The sequence below is a fragment of the Balaenoptera musculus genome, chromosome 1, assembly GCF_009873245.2.
Source record: "Balaenoptera musculus isolate JJ_BM4_2016_0621 chromosome 1, mBalMus1.pri.v3, whole genome shotgun sequence".
Taxonomy (NCBI): Eukaryota; Metazoa; Chordata; class Mammalia; order Artiodactyla; family Balaenopteridae; genus Balaenoptera; species Balaenoptera musculus.
In genome coordinates, this window is record NC_045785.1 from 115,193,676 (window position 1) to 115,207,118 (window position 13,443).

The following is a 13,443-nucleotide window of genomic DNA, read 5'->3' on the forward strand; positions in this document are numbered from 1 at the left end:
CACACGCACAGAGCACATTCACATTCCATCTGCCATTCCAGTAAATGACAGTATTGCCTGCCATCAAGCCATCAGCTACTGTAGCTAGCCCCCCCCAGTGGTGCGCCCTGAGGGGAATTCAGGATGGAGAAAAATAGAATACTGGCCCTAGATCAGCGGTCCCTAACGTTTTTGGCAGTAGGGACCGGTTTCGTGGAAGAAAAGTTTCCCGTGGACCCGGGTGGCGGGGTCGGGGGGCGGGGATGGTTCAGGCAGTAATGCGAGCGATGGGGAGTGGCAGATGGAGCTTCGATCGCTCACTCTCTGTTCACCTCCTGCTGTGCTGCCTGGCTCCTAGCAGGCTGTGGACCGGTACAGGTCCGCGGCCCGGGGGTTAAGATGCATATCTAAGGAATAATTTCAATGTGCCCAGACTCTAGCATCTTCCCATACATAGGAAAGCACTAAAATCACTAACTCTGGATGTCTGTTTTTTGTGATTAGCAGTAATCTTTTGATGTTTGATTACTTTTTTTTTTTTTTTTTTTTTTTAGCAAAATCTCCTATATAACCTGGCTTCTTACCTCTTCAGAGCAGTTCCTCAGAGCTATTTGAGAGACTGTCTCCTAGGCTCTAGTCCTCAGTAAGGTCCCTAAAACATACAACTTTTAGGTTGTGCCTTTTTCTTCAGTCGACAATACTCTATCTATAAATGTTTTAGGTTGACTCTCTCTTGAGAGAAGGTTTCCCAAGTATCTTCAGTTCTGAAACTCCTGGCTCTCCCTCACTCTAACCTACTTTTTCCACCTTAACAGCCCTCCCACATCCCAGCATACTCAGGTGTTCTCTGGGGGTAGTATGAGGGAAGATACATAGTACAGTGAAAAGAACATGACATTTGCGAAGAAGACACTTAAGTTACACTCCTACGGTAGATATTTATAAGCTGGTGAAAAGTTATTTAAAATCTCTGTACTTCAATTTTTTCCCCATAAATAAAATATGGATTAATACTACTTATCTTCAGTTTTTTGGGAAAAATATTTGAGTGCCTAAACTGTCCCAGGGACTATTCTAGGTGCTGAAGACAGCAGTGAACAAAATCAGTAAGATACCTTGTGGATATTTACCAGGATTATAGAAGACCATGGCTGTAAAGCACTTAGAATAGCTGTAGACCTAGCAAATGTGCTTGGCAAGTTTTTTGCTTAACAGATATTTATTGATCATCTACAATCTTCTAGTCCATGTTGTACTTACTGGGGATATAGTATTGAGTAAGACCAGGGAAACAGATCAGAAAATAAACAAGCAAAATAAGTGAGTTGGTTAGTTTCAGATAGTGATATGTGTGTATGATTCATATAAATCAGTAAGAGCAAATGAAAGTACTATGGAGATCAGTGGGGAAATTTATTCAGAAATTTAAACCAAACCAGCCTACTGAACAGTAATGCTAGGAGTAAAAAGAGAATCAGAAAGTACTGCCAGGAGTAAAAAGAGAACTATGCAAATCAACATATGGTGATCAGAACCAATCAGAATACAATAGAGAGAGACAGATGACTTTGAAGCCAGCTTGGTAAAATCAGCAGAAAGCAGGAAGTTCCCATTATTCCTCTCTCTGGGAAGAGGGGTAGGGGGTGGGGAGGTGGGAGGAATACTCACAAAGCCTTCATGATACTTGGGCTTCTGATTACTTAGTCCATAACCAATTATATTTGTGGCTATTTTTAGTCAAGTCATCTGTGATTCTTGGATTCTAGTCCAACCTCACTCCCATCCAAGAAATCCCTACTCTGTTCTCTAGCTGTGATGACCTAGGATTACAGACTCCCAAGGTTAAAAGAAACTATGCTAGTCATATCATTTAACCACCTCCTTCGAGTAGGAGGTACAACCTCAGAATGCAGCTGTGAGAGAAAAGGAAATATGCTGGACCAGGAGTTAGAAGATCAAGTTCTAGCGTGGACTCCGAGATATTACTGTGTGTTGCATTGTACTCACTTTGATTTGTTTTCCTCATTTACAAAGTAAGAATAACAATCCCTATCTCTCACAGTTGTTATGGGGATTAAACAAAATGGCATATGTGAAAGCTCTTTGGAAACCAGAAACACTCTAGAAGTCAAAGACATGATTAATCTGGGGGCGTGGATCGTAGCCATTTCCTGGGCAAAGTGGAAGTTACTATGGCTGACTTCTCCCTGCCATGGGCTGATTTTGAGGACTTGGGTAAATCACCACCTCTCTGTGCTCTGGTTTTCTGACCCCCAGTATGTGAGGGTGTGTCTTGCCCCAAAAGGTTCTTCCATGATTCCATGAGTCCCTTCCCAGAAGAAAGCAGTGAATCTTGGAATAGCTAAAAATTGACTGACTCAACCGACCTTTGGAAAAATATATTTATCTCCAGGTAATCCTAATTTTTGAAGGCTATACTGTCTGTTTTTTACTTTTTTTTTTTTTTTTTTTTAATTTTTGGCTGTGTTGGGTCTTCATTTCTGTGCGAGGGCTTTCTCTAGTTGCGGCAAGTGGGGGCCACTCTTCATCGCGGTGTGCGGGCCTCTCACTATCGCGGCCTCTCTTGTTGCAGAGCACAGGCTCCAGACGCGCAGGCTCAGTAATTGTGGCTCACAGGCCCAGTTGCTCCGCGGCATGTGGGATCGTCCCAGACCAGGGCTCGAACCCGTGTCCCCTGCATTGGCAGGCAGATTCTCAACCACTGCGCCACCAGGGAAGCCCCAACTGTCTGTTTTTCTGTTCTTGATAAAAAATAGTTCTTGTCTTTATGTCTGAAAAGATGATAGTACTTGAAAATTTAAAGATACAGATAAACTAAACAGAACTGTGCAAGTTTTTAAAGGGAGGTTGGAAATTTCAAGAATGCAAAGTTAGATATTGTTCCATGATTCATATAACTATTTTTCTTTTTATTTCCGTCTTCATAGCTTCCCTCCCTTCCAGGCTTCTATCCACTATTCGGGCAATTTTGTATCCTGATTTAATCACTTAACCCCTTACTTGAAATACTAGAAATAATTTTTCCATGTTATCGCAAACAGCTTTGGGGCAACATTAAGCATCAGAAGATAGGCTGGGTAAGGGCTATCTCCAAGATGCCAGCCTAGAAGCAGAAGCAGCAGCAGAAGCCTATTCTCTTTAGGGCTCTCACCACAGCAGAGTGAGGGAGAATGGAAGCGTTAATGTTGGCAGAATGGGAAGAAAACATGATCCTTGAATTCTGGCCCCTCGTTAGTGTATTGAGGAGAAGACACAGAGAGACAGACTTGTGAACATGTCTATAATTACAAGCTCTGATACGTGCCGGGAGGAAAGGTTTACAAAGCTAGCTGGTGTACAAGGAGTGGAGATGGGGCTGACCTAGTTCTTCTGCCTTTGTTCACACAGTCTGGGAGGTCTGAGACGACTCCCCTGAGAAAATGACTTTTGAGCTGAGATCTGAGAAGGAAGGAAATAACTGTGGATTGTAAGGGAGTGAGGGGAGGAGGAGGCCAAGAGCTTTAAACAGAAGGAATTATTTGTGCAAAGACCTCAGACAGGAAGAAGCTTTGCATATTAGAGGAACTGAAAGCATATCAGCTATTATGGTCCAGTACAAGTGAGACTAAGGTGAGAGATGGTGCTGCAAAGTAGACCAAGGTCAGACGGCACACAGTCTTGTAGGCCATATCCTGAGAAAGCTGTTTCAGGAGGTGGGGCAAAAGGATAGGGTGGTGGTGGAGGTGGAAATGTAGACAAGTGAGCACACACAAGAGATATTTCAAAAGAGGTAAAATAGAGGAGAGTTGCCGATGGATTGGATAAAAGAAGTGGTGGGGGAGGTGCCAGGGTGCTGCCCAGGTTCAGACTCACCAAAGAGGGGCCTTCTTTTCTCACCGTGATCTGAAGTTCTGAACCGCTAGGTCTTGTTGCTTTTATTTTCAGTGTGAGAAGTAGGAAGCTGGCTGTCTAGGTATGCATCATAATCTTGTCTCTGTTCTTTCAAACAGAAGTTCATATTTGGAGAGTGAATGAGTGAGGAGCCAGAGGAGAAAGTGAGCAGGCAGAGACCAGGTGGGAGATGGGAGGGGAGGAAGAGGAGAGTCTAGGGATACTCCTCCAAAAGGAGTCAGGCAAGACAGAGAAAATGGAGGAGTGGATGCAGGGACCATGACAGGAGGAAAGAGGGGCTGGGGATGGGGACACTGAGGTGGAAGCATCTTGGGATATTAAAGCCTGAAAAATCTTAGCCAACCCAGTCCAATCCGCTCAACGTAGAACTGAGAAAATTAGGGTTAATATTATTATTTTATTATTAATGTGATGTTTGCACTTGTAGAAATTTTGGAAGACATAAAAAATGTAAAGCAGATTGAAATCATCCATAGTCTCTCCGCCTAGGGACAACCACTGCTAAGCCATGGACTTCCCTCTCACTTAAAAACTTTTTTTTTTTTTTTTTGCATTTTTAACATGGTAGAAGTTATACGATAGATACAACTTTATGTCCTGTTTTTAAAACTTACAGAGTGGTTATAAAGTTTTCCACATGCTATCCTTAACTCTACGATGAAAAAGGAGATTTAGACAAGCCGTTTGTGAGAAACGCTTGAGTGACTGTGTCAGGATTCCTAGGACACCGACCAGGGCTCTTTGCAGCTCAAACACCTAACGAGGAGACAGACCATCTGGCAGATGAAAAAGGGACCCCTGGACTGGACTGGGTTGGAAGCAAACCCCGGGCAAGCCAGAATGGGAGTCCTGCCTGCGTCCAGGCTTGGGAATTGGCCAGCAACCTGGTCAAGTTCAGGCTGTTCGGGGCCTGCGGAAACCAGGGGCTGGTGGGAGGGCGTGGGGGGCGGGGAGGAGGGAGGGACCGGGGGAGGAGCCTGAGGTCCGTGGTCTGAGAGCAGAGTTAGCAGCTCCGCGAGGTTCCCACGCCCAGCGACGTGGGGTGCCCGCTGTTTCTGTTGTTCTGGAGGCTCCCCCAGATTTAGGGAAGTTCTGAGGATGAGTGGAACAGGGGCGCCCGGGTGGAGGGCTTCGAGAGGGAGCCGGGCTGGGAAAGGGGCCGACGCTCGCTGCGGGAGGGTGGAGACAGATGCACCTTGGAAAGTCGGGAGCTTGATCCACCCGCCCGAGAACCTGATGCTCCCCGCCTCCTGCTTCTCGGCCCCGGGAGAGGGAGCTTGGCTCAGAGCTAGTAGACGTCACCCCTCCTTACCAAGCCCATCTGTTTGTTTGTTTCTTTTTTTCTTCCTTATCCTCCCTTCTTTGCTCTGCCAACCGCTCCCTCGGCCCCTCCGACCTGCGTTCTCTCCAGCCCCGCAGAGGCATTTCCCCCTCCGCTGCCTCCAGATCTCGTCCTTCGCCAACAGCAGCTGGATGCGTACGGATGGCCTGGCGTGGCTGAGGGACCTGCAGGCCTACACTTGGCGCAATGACTCGGACACCATCTGCTTCCTGAAGCCCTGGTCCCAGGGCACATTCAGCGACCAGCAGTGGGAGCAGCTGCAACAAACATTTCAGGTTTATCGCAGAAGCTTCACCAGGGACATACGGGAATTCGTCAAAATGCTGCACATCGACTGTGAGCTGAGGGATGGGATCGTGGAGAGTTGCCCGGGGGAGACAGTGGACGCAGGAGCCCAGCCGGGAGGTTCTGGCCCCACCTGATAAGATTCTCTCCTCTCTCCCTTCTGATTTCCACTGCTGCCTGAGAGGTCTCAGCTTGACTTGTCAAAATACCCCTTGTTCCTCCTGCTACAGGTCACCCACTCTCATTTACATGAACTCTGGGTCCCCAGTGTAAACCTCACGCCAATTTCTTCCACCCTTTTCAATCTTTTAAGCCCTTCATAGCTCTCTCTCCATTCCTCTCCTCAGACCCCTTTGAGATCCAGGTATCTGCTGGATGTGAGGTGCTCCCGGGGAACACCTCAGAAAGCTTCATCCGTGTAGCATTTCAAGGAAGAGATGTCCTGAGTTTCCAGGGAACGTCTTGGGTGTCAGCTCCAGATGCCCCACCTTGGGGCCAGATGGCCTGCACGGTGCTCAACCAGGACCAAGGGACCAGGGAAACAGCGCAGTGGCTCCTCCACGACATCTGCCCCCGATTTCTCAGAGGCATCCTGGAGACAGGGAAGTCCGAGCTGGAGAAGCAAGGTCAGCCTGCCTCTGTCACCTCCTGCCCTCCCCTCCACTCTGGGCTCCATCTGGGGTTTTCATTCCAGGGTTCACATCCCTTTGAGCATCATGGGGAGAGAAGGGGATGGATAAGGTGTGAGGGTATTTACTCATTCCACAGACATTAACTGAGCGCCCTTTGGGTTCCATGAATTGAATTAAATAAGCACTGGGGGTCAAGCAGGATCTCTGCTTGAGGGGGAAGATGATAAGACAGATGAACAGTTCAAGCAGTGTTTGAAACATGCTACATATGTTGCAGCTGAACACAGGGTGCCCTGGGAGTACAGAGAAGGGGCATTTACAGTAGACCGGATCAGGAAAGGGAATGGGGATCAGAGAAGCCTTTCCTGGAGAAGCTAGTATAAACGGACTGAAGTTGTGGGAGTTCATCTCCAGAGGTGGAAATGTAGGACGAATGAGCCTGCTATGAGGCCCAGAGCCTCTAATGCAGTCTTCACTTTAAGATCCCTCATTCCCTTGTTGGATACAGTGAAGCCCGAGGCTTGGCTGTCCAGTGGCCCCAGTCCTGGGCCTGGCCGTCTGCTGCTGGTGTGCCATGTCTCAGGATTCTACCCAAAACCCGTGTGGGTGACGTGGATGAGGGGCGAGCAGGAGCAGTCTGGCACTCAGCAAGGAGATATTGTGCCCAACGCTGATGAGACTTGGTATCTCCGAGTAACCCTGGATGTGACAGCTGGGGAGGCGACTGGTCTGAGTTGCCGAGTGAAGCACAGCAGTTTAGGAGACCAGGACATCATCCTCTACTGGGGTGAGATAGAACCGGGGCCCAGCTGGGAATGGGAGGAGACGGTCCTCAAGCATAGAGGGAGGGACTGGGGAAGGGGAGGGAGTGGACACACCCAAGATGGAGGAAATGAAGCCCCATACCAGGAGGGATAGAAGGAGAGGATTCTGAAAGGAGAGGAATAAAAATCTGAACTCAAAAAGGACTGAGACAAGGTGTTCCATATACAAAAAAAAAAAAAACCCACCAGACTGGGCTTCCCTGGTGGCACAGTGGTTGAGAATCTGCCTGCCGATGCAGGGGACACGGGTTCGAGCCCTGGTCTGGGAAAATCCCACATGCCGCGGAGCAACTGGGCCCGTGAGCCACAACTACTGAGCCTGCGCGTCTGGAGCCTGTGCTCCGCAACAAGAGAGGTCACGATAGTGAGAGGCCCGCGCACCGCGATGAAGAGTGAATAGGCAGCAAGTACAGAATCCCAGGAGGATTTGTTCCCCAGAAGAGAGAACCGGGGACTTTGAAAGGCAGGGTAACAGAGATAGCTGTGGTTTATTGAGTGCTTCTTCTGTGTGAGCTGCACACTCTGCATACAGCATTTCAACTAATCATCCCAACTATCCTTTGAAGCAGGTACTATTATTTTCATTTTATAGATGAGAAATTGAGGCTAAGCTAGGTCAAGTAAACTGCCCTGAGTCTCATCATTAGAAACTAGAAGAGCTGGATTTAGACTCAGGTCTGCCTAGCAACAAAACTGGTGCCTTCCCCTATATATTGCACTAGCATATGCTGAAGTGAACCGAATTATGGATGCCCAGACCCTGAGAAAAGACGGGGCACCTAAACTTCAGAGGAATACAAGTGGGCACATTAAGTGGGGGAGGAAATAAGAAACACCTGGCACCCTCACACGTGCTTATACCAGGGGACTTGAAATAGGGCGGGATTCTGGGATGAGGCACATCCTGTGTTCCCTCAAACAGACCGGAGCCATGCCTCTGTGGGCTTGATTGCCATGGCAATACTGCTGTCCCTCCTTCTGATTGGTGGAGGCTTCGCATTCTGGTTTAAGAAGCACCGGTAAGTCTCTCCTTTCCATCTCCTCCTTCCCTCAACTTCTCTCCCCATATCTTCTCCTCTCCCCCTTTCCTTATGGTCTCTCTCTTTGTTTTCTCTCACAGCCTCTATCAAGACATCCTGTGACTGTCCTCACCACACCTGTCTGTCTGGACCTCAGGATTTCAGGGCTTTAGTGCTCAGAATCTGAGGGTGAAAGACAGCTACCTTGAAGAAGCAGAGAACAATCATAAGGCAGCTTTTGTCACGTCCTTTGAACACTTTATCTAAGAGGATTTAAGTTCTTTTTCAGTATATTACAAGTGTATAAGCCCACGTGGTTCTGTAAAAACAGAAGTGCAAACTCAGATACCTCTCAGGGACAAGCAGATAAAGGCTGGGGTGTAAGTGTGTGTGTGTGTGTGTGGTCATTATTTGAATGATGGAATCTGCAGTGAACTGGAAAGCACTTTTCCTGTCCAAAGGAAACAGGTCCAGCTGTTTGCTATCAAGTATAAAGTAAGACCCTGGCTTGGCTGTAACCCACATTTTTTTCAAGAAAAGTGGAAGTCTAGGTTTATATGTGAACACGCCTGATATTAATGTGTTGACTCAAACTTTTACAATATTTGGGGTGTGGGATACCCCAAATACACCTCTGCTGGCTGATGACAACCCTGGGGCTCCCAGTTTGTGTCTCTAATGTAAAAAGTTTGTCCTGAATGACATATCGGCAGTTTCAGGACCTAGTTTCTATTGTGAATTTGGAGTTATAAAGAGGGACATTTTCTCTTTAAAAGAAAATTAGGCTGTAAGAAACAGAGGTGTCTCAAGCTTTTTACTTGGCGTAACTTGATTAAAAGAGGAGAAATCATGGTGTATTTATATTATGTAGAAAAAGCTACTTTTGGTAGGGATATTTTTCTCAAGTGGTCCTACTTATAGCTATTGAATGAGACAATATGTGGGCTGGGCTGAACCCATTTGGGTAGACGTGAGCGCTAGTGATGATGGCCCCACTGTCTGCTCTATTCTTAGCCTAGAGAAAAGAAGCAGGAAATGTAGAGGAACAGCAGCCCTTCCTGATGCCAAAAAAATGAGAAGGCCAAGTTAAAAATCATCTGTTAGCTATCAGGGAAGTCGTCTCTTGGCACTCAAGGCCCTCGAACATCCAGAAAAATTGAGACTAAACTTTTGAAGTCTTTGCTTGAGAAAATTAAGACTTGGCATTTTCTATGTTGCACTTTCAGGTTGAACCTAGGATGTGGGTGGAAATCCAGCTAGTTTCTAAATCAATGGTTCCGAAACTGTGGTTTCCTGACCTGTAGCCTCATTATCAGCTGGAAACTTGCAAATTATTTTGGGCCACCCCCCCAAAAGATGAGACCTACTGAAATGAGAAATCTTGGGAGTGGGGACCAGTAACCTGTGTTTTAACAAGCCCTCGGATGATTCTGATGTTCAGTTAGAGAACTGCTGTTTGCAGGTATTGTACAGTGCTAAGCAATGGATTCCTCAGAATGCTAAGTGAAAATGTTGGCCTGAGATTAGTTAGGGAAGGCTTCCTAGAGGGAGGGGAAATTGAAGCAGGAAGTAGAGATACAGTGAGGTGAACAAGCAAGTGCACTGGATCAGGAGACCATAGTCTCCTCTGACTCACTTTATTCCTGTGCCAAATGGAGATAATAATGTCTGTCCTGATCATGCTACAGATTGAACGTCTATGTCCTGTGTCCCCCGCCCCCCAACCCCCGCTAATTCATATGTTGAAAACCAAATACCCAAGGTGATGGTATTAGAAGGTGAGGTCTTTGGGAGGAGATTAAATCATGAGGTCTGAGCTCTTGCGAATGGGATTAGTGCCCTTATAAAAATGGTCCTTATCTATAGCACAGGGAACTCTACTCAATATTCTGTTATAACCTATATGGGAAAGAATCTAAGAAAGAATAGATATATGTATAGGTATAACTAAATCACTTTGCTATACACCTGAAACTAACACAACATTGTAAATCAACTATACTCCAATGTATAATAATAAAAATGTAAAATAATAAAATGTAAAATAATAAAAAAAAGGTCCTTATCCCCTCCACCATGTGAAGACACAGCAAGAAGTTGCCGTCTATGAACCAGAAAGTGGACCCTCACTTAATCTGGGAGTTCCCAGCCTCCAGAACTATGAGAAATAAATTTCTATTGTTTTTAAGCCACCCAGTTTATGGTATTTTGTTATAGCAGCCCAAATGGACTGAGATAGTTTATCTCACAAATGCTGTGGGGAGCAAATGTTTACAAATGTTTGGCAATCTGCAATGCCTTTAAAAATGTAGGGCCTGTTAACAGTTTTGGGTACCACACTGCCCTCAGGTGATGCGCTTCAGCTTCGCTTCCTCAAGCAGTGTCAAGCTTCTGAACCAGTCCCATTGGCCTTCTGCAATCTTAGGGCATGTGTGTTAAAGTGCTTTCTGCAATCTTTTTGGGAATGCTTCAGCATGAATTTACCTTAGCTCTGGTTCGTTTTTAAGCAACTTTGGTTTATTTTGGAGGTAAATGTCTATTTCTCTAGGAAATTCTGTCTTCTTCCTTCAAATACTCAGTTCAAAATATCTCAGGAAGTCCTTAGAATTCATTTTAGAGTGTGCTAATATTCTCTTTATGGATATCGGGTTCCTTATTGAGTGCTGTGCTGAGTGTCAATTTATTGCCCTTGAACTCCAAATTCATCCTTCATTATATGCTCAGTGATAATGGATGAAATTCCTCTAATCATTTCTTCTTCAAAGCGAGCACAATGATAAGCTTTTCCAGTAGAGGGCCCTGGAGAGGTCCTGCAGGAGATAGGCACTCTCCTGTAGTTTCCAGCTACCGCAGGGCGGGTCAGCAGAGTGGGTGTGAAGGCATCCTATGGGGTGCTGCCTCAGCCATGTGCCCAGAGCTCATGGACACTCAGTAACCTTGTAGCTTCAGCCTGGCAATAACCTTTACATGGAAACCAGACCTCTGAAGGCTTTCTGCCCCGCCCAGTGCCCCATCCTCTCTTCAGATGGTCATATGGCCTCTGCTAAGTCCACCTGCTGCCCAGAGGTTTCCGCTGAGTCTCACTCTCTTTGCAAGCCCCCACCTGAGGTCTGGAGGGTTGCTTCCAGCTTGTCCAGTGACTGAAGACCAGCTCTGCCCTGGACAAACCAGCAAACTTCTCTGCTTCCCAAAGGGCTAAATGACACCTTCTCCAAGGACGTCTGTGCTCCAGGCTTGGGGAGGGATTACCCTTCCAACTTTATTCTGCCTTAAATATTCTCCTTCGGCCCTAGAGTTCCATGGAGAGTTTTCTTATGTCTTATGCCGCAGACCGGCTGCAGAAAGCTAGAAGTTCCTGGCGGTGAGGGGTAAGGAACTGAAAAGCACCAGTATGGGGTCAGAAGGGCCAAGACAACTGATGGTTGCAAGGCAAGTTTATTCAAAGAGCATGAATGTATATATAGGTTCAGCACGGAACGAACACTAGGCAACAAATCAGTAAACCTTGTATTTCCACATAATTCTGTCGCCACTATCTATGCGCCACTATCTATGCGCCACTATCTATGCGCCACTATCTATGCGTCAGCATGCCTTATGGGCCGTTCTTTGGAGATACAGACTTCCCCCTCAGGGCAGCACGTCCTTCTTCTGGGGAACAACCAGGGGCTCTTAGATCCAGAGCAGGCACCTGGAACGAAACTGGCCGCAAGCCATTTTCCTTTTTTACGCTCAATACCGCAGCGTCAGGAGTGCATACCAAGAAAGAGACAAGCAGTTCTCCGGAAAGCAGAAAGCTGAATAAGCTTACAGCTTGGGGGCCACCACAGTCTTATCGTTATTTTCCCATTATAGTTTAATAATTCTATTAAACTTCCTCGGTTTAGCTCACTGTGTGGTTTCTATTTCCTGATTGGACTCAGGTGGATACATGTGCCTACTCTTGACCATACATAGGAAATCTGAACTTTCCAAAGCTATTTCTTGAATTTGCTTTTGCTCATAAGTCTATGACATGGAATTGACCCACTTTGCTTTGTGGTTTAGCTCTTCCTCCAAGAACTTAGATTTCATGTTCTTCTTTGCCAAAACCATCCTCAGGAGTCATTACCTGCTCCACTTTTAGTGCATCTGCTCTTCTCATTCACAGGGGCCTTTGTCCAGGGTGTAGTTGAGAGGGGTATGGTTAACTGTTAGGCCAGGACAGGTGTAAACTGGGACTGGCTCAGACAAATTTTCTGTTGATTTATTGTTTTCTATTTGTGCTGCGCAGTGGCTCAACCCTGGATCTTCTGATCTTCCTCCTGGGACAGGCCTCTATTCTCAGGTCACATAAATCTTCCCACTCCCATGGCCCACTCCCCAGATTCTCTTGTCCCTCTGATCTTTCTTTGTCTTCTGTGTTCATTATCATCCCTTATTTTCAGCTGAGTTCCTTCTCTGAGCTATGGTGATGGGAAAGGCTTTATTCTCTTCAACTTCTTTTACTTACTCCGGCTGGGTCTTCGCAAAACTTGTATTCTTTTACTGATTTTATTGAACCATCTCTATGGGGGTGTTTCCACATGTTTGTCCCTGCTTTTCACCCTGCAGAACCATCTTTCCTGTTTTCTTGTGAAAATCAGGATTATCCAATAATGAGTTCCTCATCTTTCCTCCCTGGTTTATACATGAGTGTATACATTTCCTTTTTTTTTTTTTTAATTTTTATTTATTTGGCTGTGCCAGTTTTTGTTTTTTTTATAATATTTACTTTCTGTTCTGCAAATATAATCTCTCCAGTTATGTACTCTTTTTTCTTCTTTTTTTTTTTTTTTTTTTTTTACAGATGAAGATGAGTATCTTTATTATACTTGGAGGGCATACATATCAAGGAGAAAAATCAGGCCCCAAACGGTAAATATGCAAAGGACATTGACAGATAATTCACAGTTAAGACTGTTTAACAAACAGAAAAACATTTGATCTCATTATTAATCAACAAGATACCACTGTTACTCTAATCAAATTGGTAAAGATTTAAAATATGTGACCCTCAGTGTGTTAAAGAAAATTCTCATATATGTTGGTAGCAGCTCTTTGTACAAGTATCAAAAGTCATAAAAATTTGACCCCTCAAATTATTCCAAGTAAATAATAAGTGTGGAAAATGCAGGTAGATAATACTGGGGGTAGTGGGAAGGGAAGCAATCCTAACATTGGACACTTCTTAAACATGCCACATTTAAATTTATTTATTTTTGGCTGCATTGGGTCTTCATTGCTGTGCACGGGCTTTCTCTAGTTGTGGTGAGCAGGGGCTACTCTTCGTTGCTGTGCGTGGGCTTCTCATTGCAGTGGCTTCTCTTGTTGTGGAGCACGGGCTATAGGCACCCAGGCTTTGTGGCTCAAGGGCTTAGTTGCTCCGCTGTGTGTGGGATCTTCCCGGACCATGGATCGAACCCATGTCC

At 45.8% G+C, this 13,443-nt stretch overlaps 1 protein-coding gene across 1 annotated transcript; it reads left to right on the forward strand.

The window, feature by feature from the left end:
- The first annotated feature begins 4,905 nt into the window (after window positions 1-4,905).
- Window positions 4,906-9,889, forward strand: CD1D (CD1d molecule). The gene is made up of 5 exons (XM_036836418.1): window positions 4,906-5,569; window positions 5,866-6,144; window positions 6,659-6,937; window positions 7,897-7,993; window positions 8,095-9,889. The coding sequence occupies exons 1-5, from the start codon at window positions 4,990-4,992 to the stop codon at window positions 8,114-8,116; spliced, it is 1,257 nt and encodes a 418-aa protein (XP_036692313.1). The 5' UTR covers window positions 4,906-4,989; the 3' UTR covers window positions 8,117-9,889.
- Window positions 9,890-13,443: the final 3,554 nt, after the last annotated feature.